At 48.4% G+C, this 8,794-nt stretch overlaps 1 protein-coding gene across 2 annotated transcripts; it reads right to left on the bottom strand.

Moving 5' to 3' along the window:
* Positions 1 to 5,464: 5,464 nt before the first annotated feature.
* Positions 5,465 to 7,758, bottom strand: LOC100282913 (carbohydrate transporter/ sugar porter/ transporter). 2 transcript variants are annotated; one of them, NM_001155819.2, is made up of 3 exons: positions 7,265 to 7,758; positions 6,245 to 6,978; positions 5,465 to 6,148 (listed from the first exon to the last, which is right to left on the bottom strand). In NM_001155819.2, exons 1-3 carry the CDS (start codon positions 7,568 to 7,570, stop codon positions 5,728 to 5,730), a joined length of 1,461 nt encoding a protein of 486 aa, NP_001149291.2. In that variant the 5' UTR covers positions 7,571 to 7,758; the 3' UTR covers positions 5,465 to 5,727. The 2 variants fall into 2 exon arrangements, with proteins under 2 accessions (NP_001149291.2, NP_001170757.1); NM_001177286.1 differs by having other exon boundaries at positions 5,571 to 6,148; positions 6,245 to 7,714.
* Positions 7,759 to 8,794: the final 1,036 nt, after the last annotated feature.

Genomic DNA, 8,794 nt, shown 5'->3' with positions numbered 1-8,794 from the left:
ACAAGCATTAATATCAATATCCTTACACCTAGTGCAAATTTCAACATATTCAACACAAGAGTTGGATTTATTTGCTTCTACTAGTTTAGCATTTAAATCATTGTTTATGCTCTTTAAGTTAGAAATAGAATCATGGCATGTTGACACTTCACAAGCAAGCATTTCATTTCTCTTAATTTCTAATGCAAGGGATTTTTGAGCCTCTACAAACTTATCATGTTCTTCATATAACAAATCCTCTTGCTTTTCTAAAAGTATATTCTTTTCATTCAAGGCATCAATTAATTCATTAATTTTGTCTATCTTAGATCTATCTAAGCCCTTGAACAAACATGAATAATCTACTTCATCCTCACCACTAGATTCGTCTTCACTTGAAGAAGCATAGGTAGAGTTGCGAGTACATACCTTCTTCTCCCTTGCCATAAGGCATGTGTGACGCTCGTTTGGGAAGAGGGTTGATTTGTTGAAGGCGGTGGCGGCGAGTCCTTCATTGTCGGAGTCGGAAGAGGAGCAATCCGAGTCCCACTCCTTGCCTAGATGCGCCTCGCCCTTTGCCTTCTTGTAATGCTTCTTCTTTTCCCTCTTGTTTCCCTTTTCCTGGTCACTGTCATTATCGGGGCAGTTAGCAATAAAATGACCAATCTTACCGCACTTGAAGCATGAGCGCTTCCCCTTCGTCTTGGTCTTGCTCGGCTGCCCCTTGCGACCTTTCAGCACCGTCTTGAAGCGTTTGATGATGAGAGCCATCTCTTCATCATTAAGTCCGACCGCCTCAATTTGTGCCACCTTGCTAGGTAGCGCCTCCTTACTTCTTGTTGCTTTGAGAGCAAAAGGTTGTGGTTCGTTGATCGGTCCATTCAAGGCGTCGTCCACGTACCTTGCCTCCTTGATCATCATTCACCCGCTGACGAATTTTCCTAAGACTTCTTCGGGCGACATTTTGGTGTACCTGGGATTCTCACGAATATTATTCACCAAATGAGGATCAAGAACGGTAAAGGACCTTAGCATTAGTCGGACGACGTCGTGGTCCGTCCATCGCGTGCTTCCGTAGCTCCTTATTTTGTTGATAAGGGTCTTGAGCCGGTTGTATGTTTGAGTTGGCTCCTCGCCCCTTATCATTGCGAACCGTCCAAGCTCGCCCTCCACCAACTCCATTTTGGTGAGCAAGGTAGCGTCATTTCCCTCATGAGAGATCTTGAGGGTATCCCAGATTTGCTTGGCGTTATCCAAGCCACTCACTTTGTTATATTCATCCCTGCACAATGAAGCTAGAAGAACAGTAGTAGCTTGTGCATTCTTATGGATTTGCTCATTAATGAATATAGGATTATCCGAACTATTAAAGTGCATTCCACTATCTACAATCTCCCATATACTAGGATGGAGAGAAAATAGGTGACTACGCATTTTGTGGCTCCAAAATCCGTAGTCCTCCCCATCAAAGTGTGGGGGCTTGCCGAGTGGAATGGAAAGCAAATGTGAATTTGAACTTTGCGGAATACGAGAGTAGTCAAAGGAAAAGTTAGAATTAACCGGTTTCCTTTGCTCGTAGTCGTTGTGGTCGTCGTCCTTTTGGGAAGAGGAAGATTCATCGCTGTCGTCGTAGTAGACGATCTCCTTGATGCGCCTTGTCTTCTTCTTCTTCCCTTCCCTCCGTCTATGGCCCGAGCCGGAGTCGGTAGGCTTGTCTTCTTTGGGCTCGTTGACGAAGGATTCCTTCTCCTTGTCGTTGATCACGATTCCCTTCCCCTTAGGATCCATCTCTTCGGGCGGTTAGTCCCTTTCTTGAAGAGAACGACTCTGATACCAATTGAGAGCACCTAGAGGGGGGGGGGTGAATAGGTGATCCTGTAAAACTTCAAAACTTAAGCCACAAAAACTTGTTAAGTGTTAGCACAAGTATGGCCAAGTGGCTAGAGAGGAGACAAAACATAATAACCACAAGAAAGCAATCACAGAGTTGACACGGTGGTTATCCCGTGGTTCGGCCAAGTACAAAACTTGCCTACTCCACGTTGTGGCGTCCCAACGGACGAGAGTTGCACTCAACTCCTCTCAAGTGATCCAATGATCAACTTGAATACCACGGTGTTTTTCTTTCCTTTGATCTTTTCCCGTTTGCGAGGAATCTCCACAACTTGGAGTCTCTCGCCCTTACAATTGAGTTCACAAAGAAATACGGAGTAAGGTGGGAATGAGCAACGCACACAAGACTCAAAAATCAGAGCAACAACACGCACACAAGTCGCAACAAGAGCTCGCAACGCAGCACAAAGAGTTCACAACTCCACAAGAGCTCTATATGCTATCACAATGAAACGAATGCGTGAGATTGATGTCTTGGTGCTTAGAAGAGTTGTAGGAATGCTTGGTGTATTCCTCCATGCGCCAAGGGGTCCCTTTTATAGCCCCAAGGCAGCTAGGAGCCGTTGGGAACAAATCTGGAAGGCCATCTTTGCCTTCTGTCTCGTGGCGCACCGGACAGTCCGGTGCACACCGGACACTGTCCGGTGCCCGATTTGTTTCCATAAACAGTGCATCCGACCGTTGCTGTCTGAGTCAGATCTGCGCACCGTTGGCGCACCGGACATGTCCGGTGCACACCGGACAGTCCGGTGCCCCTTCTCGACCGTTGGCTCGGCCACGTGTCGCGCGCCGATCGCGCGGCCGACCGTTGGCTCACCGGACAGTCCGGTGCACACCGGACAGTCCGGTGAATTTTAGCCGAAGTCGCCGGAGAAAAACCCGAGAGCGGCTGGTTTGCTCCACGCTGGTCTGGCGCACCGGACACTGTCCGGTGCACACCGGACAGTCCGGTGCCCCAGTCCGAAGCAGCCTTTGGCTGTACACAGCCACTCTCCACTTCTTTTCTTTTCTTCTTCTTCCTGTTTCTAACACTTAGACAAGATATTAGTACACAAAACCAATGTACTAAGGCTTAGAAACATACTTTTACTTGTGATTTGCACTTTGTCCAACCATGGGCACATTTAAGCACTTGTGTTTGCACTCAATCACCAAAATACTTAGAAATGGTCCAAAGGCACATTTCCCTTTCAGTTTTGTGTACTAATATATTTGTCTAAGTGTTAGAAACAGAAAGAAGAAGAGAAGAGAAGACTTGGCTGTGTACAGCCAAGAGGCTGTTTCGGTCTGGGGCACCGGACTGTCCGGTGGTGCACCGGACAGTGTCCGGTGCGCCAGGCTGCCCCGGCCGAAGGGGCCGCTCTCGGGAATTCGCCGACGGCGTACGGCTAAAATTCACCGGACTGTCCGGTGTGCACCGGACTGTCCGGTGAGCCAACGGTCGGCCGGGCCAACGGTCGGCCGCGCGATCTGCGCGGGACACGTGGCCGAGCCAACGGTCGGGAAGGGGCACCGGACTGTCCGGTGTGCACCGGACATGTCCGGTGCGCCAACGGCTCCCAGATCAGCAACGGTCGACTGCGCTGTTTAAGGAAGGAAATCGGGCACCGGACAGTGTCCGGTGTGCACCGGACTGTCCGGTGCACCCGACGACAGAAGGCAAGTTTGGCCTTCTGGAATTGCTCTCAACGGCTCCTAGCTGCCTTGGGGCTATAAAAGGGACCCCTAGGCGCATGGAGGAGTGAACCAAGCAACCTTTGAGCATTCTTGATCATCCACACTAAGTCTTTGCGCATCCGTTTGTTGTTCTAAGTGATTCGAGCTCTGTTCTTGTGAGAAACTGGGTGATAGTCTTTGAGCTCGAATCTTGGCCGCGTGTGTGCGCGTTTCACTGTGGATTTGTGTGTGTTGCTTCCCTCCCTTACTCCGTGCTTCTTTGTGAATCTTAAGTGTAAGGGCGAGAGACTCCAATCTGTGGAGATTCCTCGCGAGTGGGATAAAGATAAGCAAGGCAAAAACACCGTGGTATTCAAGTGGGTCTTTGGACCACTTGAGAGGGGTTGATTGCAACCCTCGTCCGTTGGGACGCCACAACGTGGAGTAGGCAAGTTTTGTACTTGGCCGAACCACGGGATAAATCACCGTGTCTCCTCTGTGTTGAATTCTCTGTGATTGTCGTATTGTGCAAAATCTCCTCTTTAGCCACTTGGCAATTATTGTGCTAACCCCTAACAAGTTTTTGTGGCTATAAGTTAAGTTTTTACAGGATCACCTATTCACCCCCCCCCCTCTAGGTGCTCTCAAGATTGTTACTAGAGGTTTCGGCTCCCGGATAAAAGACCTTCTCTAATGGCGAAGGTATACGCGGTGTAAAGGAGCAACCCGAAGGTGATAAGAGAAAGCGCCGAAGCTATTGCTAGAGAGCTTCGGCTTAATATGGTGACGAAGACTAAGAACGACACTGACTTAAAGGGGGAAAAGACCACTTAGTCTGTGACATTTCGTATTACGATCACGAGTAAATGTCAAGGACATGAATGTAATTTTATCCGGGCTGTGTCCTGTGCCTATAAATAGATGAACAATAGTACCGTACTGTTCACGCTGGATTGTAATCACTCTTGCGCCATTCTCGCATCCTTACCTTCTGTCAAACCGAAGGTATCAATGTAATATGAATATTATTGATACTTACTCATATTTACAGAATATAAATGCAAATAGATTATTGATATATAAGTATGATCTTTACCTCTTTATGTTCTATTGCTTAATTATTCATATTCCTATGTTAAAATGATGAAGGTATGTCTTTCATGACCTTCGTCCGAAGATCATTATATCCAAGAGGAAATAATGCTTCGAAGGATGAAAATCTTTAACCATTAAAAATTGTATTGCCTTGTTTTTAATTTATAGCATTTGAGAACAAGTGACCAACATGAATGTCTTTATATATCCATGTGTTAAACTTTAGCATTTCCATCTAAACACTACTTTAGTCAAAGGTATAGATTTGAATTTAGTTTTGGTGAATCTAAAGCTAGTGTAACTATCATAAACAAGCTCTTATTAACTTACTTTAACTGGTTATATATATATGGTTCCTTTGATTCAATTACTATAGAACTATTATTATTTTCTTCTAAAAACCAAAATGAAGTAACATTACGGAGAAAAATCGTCTCTACAAGTCTGACTTTGTTTTGCCTGAATTTTGTTAAAGAAAAAAACCGTTTTCATTTCAATTTCCACCTGGAAAGCCCGTCATCTTGTCAGGTTACAAGTCCTTTAAAAAATATATTCGTTGGCTGTTGCTTACAGTTTTCGAGCTTAATTAGGATTACAGTCAATCTTACGGAAACCTGACATGTGAGCAGCCAAATTTATGCCCAGAACTCCGTTGAGTTATGTGTGCTTGGATTGCTCTTTCATGGTTGGGATCAAGAGAAACTGAATTGTTTTTCTATTACAGTTACTTTTTGTATGCAAACATATGAAAAAAAAACTCGACCAAATTTATTCCTACCTAGTTTTGTGAAATCAAATTTAATAAGGGTTAGGTTGAAAACTCAAACGCTCTTTTTTATCATGTCTAAAGAGTTGCGTTTCTTATTGAGAGAGAAATTAGTTTATTTTTCTCTGAACATCCTTCAATTCCGAAGGGGGTTGAGTTTCCAAAGTAGGCCTAAGAGTTTAGATGCAAATATGGTCTGTAGATTTCGCATTTCCATGCGTGGTAACCGGTAATGACGGTTTCGGCGAATCTGAAACCGTGGAGCCACACATGAATGAGAGAGACAGAGTCCAGGAAACGATGGTGGACTTCCCCATCTCCACCTGCAGCTAGCCTCCTCAAGATATTAGCCTCTGATTTAAGGAGCTGACAGAAGATTCTTCGTCTACCAGTGTATGAACCGCACTTGACTCATTGTCATTGGCTTCTCCACCGAGGTGGTCATCCGATGCCATCAGAAGGTCCTTTCGAGCACGCTCCCTGTCTCGGGGGTACGTGTAGTACAGGAAGGTGTAGGTCAGGCAACAGATGGCCATGGGCACGGCGATCTCCGTGTAGACAGCCTTTGCCAATGCGGCAGCATTCTCCCTGTCCGTGTCCACGCTCGTGTCGGACGAGACCGGCTTATAGCCGAACACGCGCTCTGCAAGAACACCGACGATGGGAGACGCAAACGACGCGAACACTGCTTCGAAACACTTGTCCAGTGCGTAGACCGTCGTCCTCGCCTTCTCCGGCACAATCTCCGCGAAGATGGGACTGCATTGCGGCAGGTAGAAAAGGCAATGGACAATGAGAAAAGCAGTGCAACACAAGAATACTACAAAATGCCTAAGACAAGCATCGATCATATACTTGTTGGTCGACGATGCGTTCCAGGAGATGGCGAACCCCATGACGAAGAATGTAACGGCGTGCGCCACACCGGTGGACGGGTCATTGGGCAACGCCAGCAGCAGGATGGCGCCGAGTGGGAGCGCGGACGCTGAGCTTATCTGCGCCAGGGCGATCCTACCAGTGTTGGGGAACCGTCTGGCGACAGGGTCTCCGACGAGGCCCCCAAAGAGCGCGCCGAGAGCGGTGGCGAACAGGTACAGCCCCGTGATGACGCTGGTCTGCCAATTCGTGAACCCGACGAGCTCCAGCCACATGGCGGAGAAGTTGAGCGCGGACCACGGGATGGAGCCGGCGATCCCCTGCGCCACGATGATCTGGAACGTGGTCACCCCGAGGACGCGCCTGGCGTGCTGGAGCAGCTCTTTGGCCTCCTCCCCCGCGGAGGCCGCGGTCTTGCACTTGGCGGCCGGGCTCGGGTCCGCGGCGAAGAGCCACATGAGCACGCCCAGCGCGACGCTGATCACGGCCACGGAGTGGAAGGCGAGCCGCCACCCTGCGACGCCGAGGAAGGTGACTGGCGCGAGCAGCACGCCGAAAGAGCCCCCCAGGATGGAGCCGAGGTTGCAGGTCATCTGCAGCCACCCGAAGGCCGCGCCACGGGTGTGGTCATCGGTGTAGTCGGCGACGAGCGAGCTGATCGCCGGGAGGACCAGCGCGAGACCGATGCCGTTGAGGCCCCGCGAGATCGCCATCTGCGCAGTGCGTATGCGTATGCGTATGCGAGCGCGCGAGCCACAGGTTGCTAGTCAGTGGATGGGCCCACGTGTCAGAGATGCACCAAAATATCACCGACCATCTTTTATTTTGTGTTGCGAAATTGAAATAGAATATTCGGATAACCGCTACGTTTGGTGGTAGGTAGGTGCCAGTGCAATGCCAACCACGTGCTGCGGGAGAAACGTGGAGCAGTGGGTCCGCCACGTCAGCGACAGGAGGAAGAGGGAAAGAGTTGGGAGGAAATCGGGGAGACGGACGGACCTGGAGGAAGCTGCCGGAGACGGCGACGAGGAAGGTGGCGGCGGCCCAGAGGAAGGCTCCCACGGCGACGACACGGGCCCGATCGTGGCGCGCGGAGGCGTAGGCGGCGAGCGGGTAGCAGGCGGCCTGGACGAGCGCGCGGCAGAGGGTGAGGGAGCCCAGCGCGGTCGGAGAAGCGCCCAGCGCCGTGCCCACCTCCTTGTACACGGCGGGCAGCAACACCTCGTCTGCCTTCTCCAGCACCGACGCCATGTTCACCAGCACCAGCGTCCACCGCCGGCGCGACGCCGCCTCCGCATCCCTCATTTCCCGCCGCGGCTCCTAGTTAGTAGTAGCAGGCTCAGCGCCTCACCTGTCTGCCAGATTGCCAAGGATTGCGCGTCGACTAGCAGGAGGCAGGAGCGTCCAGGGCGAATCGAAGTGGATTTCTAGATGGGAGCAGAGACAGGCAGACAGCCTTGCGTGTTTTATCAAGCTCGAGCGGGGATTTGACCAATTGACCTAGGACTCAGGATTGTACCACCTCACGGCATGTACAGTGATGTCTTGGGATGTTTAAGGGTGTGTTTATAAAAAAAATTGGTGAAGTCGTCTATCCGTTATCGGTGGATAACCCATCTGCCTAGTAATCCAAGGACGAATTCGTCGTTTGTTCTATCGATACAATACTGGACAAACACATTTACCTCTATATTTATTAACTAGGTGAGTGCCCGTGCGTTGCAACGACGGCAACATATAATATCGTAATGAATTATGTACAAATGTGTGTTTCATTGTTATAGTACTATGTTCGTGCTTTGCACATAATCATACTTGATATCCATAAAAATATATGTTCTATACACATTTAAATCTCGAGATGTCCCATTCCCTCCAACGAAATAAGTCCACCCTTATTGGAGCTCACAATTCATGCACCTAAAAAATAACAGGGTACAAAAATGATTTTGCAGCCAGAAGAATAGCCACACTGACAAACATCTCGCTAGTCTGGTACCATTGCTGTGGGGAACTGTAAACAAAAGAATACAATGAACAATGTTTGGTTTCACCCTAGTACCAAGAAGAAATACTAAACAATGACAACTATGTACATGTAGCTGCTCACTGAACATTCAAGGTTGCTATAGCGTGCTTAACTAAAACTGTTCCCAAGAACCAATACGGAATCTGGCGAAACTCACAAACCCGAAATTTGCTTGTCTGAGAAAGATGGTACCATTGAAAGCCTACTTTTGAACTGGATTAAATCCTAGTAGATGTTTCAGCCAACATATCTGCTAGGAATCCTGAAAGCACATTAAGAACATCAAGGACATAGAAATCTCTTCAGCACACAAAGCTAAAGTAATGCTTTGATGATATAATGTCCTTCATGGTGTGCTTCGTAAATCAAATATTTTTTGAAAATTGAACTACTATTTGGGGATCAAGTTACGGGCACACAGAATACCTTAGACTTCGGTATCAGGAACTTGAAGGATAAGCCATACCTAGGAGCAAGTGTCATGATGACAGTCAGCCAAG

Source organism: Zea mays, chromosome 1, assembly GCF_902167145.1.
Source record: "Zea mays cultivar B73 chromosome 1, Zm-B73-REFERENCE-NAM-5.0, whole genome shotgun sequence".
Classification (NCBI taxonomy): Eukaryota; Viridiplantae; Streptophyta; class Magnoliopsida; order Poales; family Poaceae; genus Zea; species Zea mays.
The sequence above is the reverse complement of the archived record's forward strand: the minus strand, read 5'-3'. Positions and strand labels throughout refer to the sequence as shown.

Coding starts and splice junctions, on each gene's coding strand:
- LOC100282913 (NM_001155819.2), bottom strand. CDS start 7,570: ATGAGGGATGCGGAGGCGGCGTCGCGCCGGCGGTGGACGCTGGTGCTG. Junction 6,979..7,264: donor TCTCCGGCAGCTTCCTCCAG/GTCCGTCCGTCT, acceptor CGCACTGCGCAG/ATGGCGATCTCGCGGGGCCT. Junction 6,149..6,244: donor AACGCATCGTCGACCAACAA/GTATATGATCGA, acceptor GCCGCAATGCAG/TCCCATCTTCGCGGAGATTG.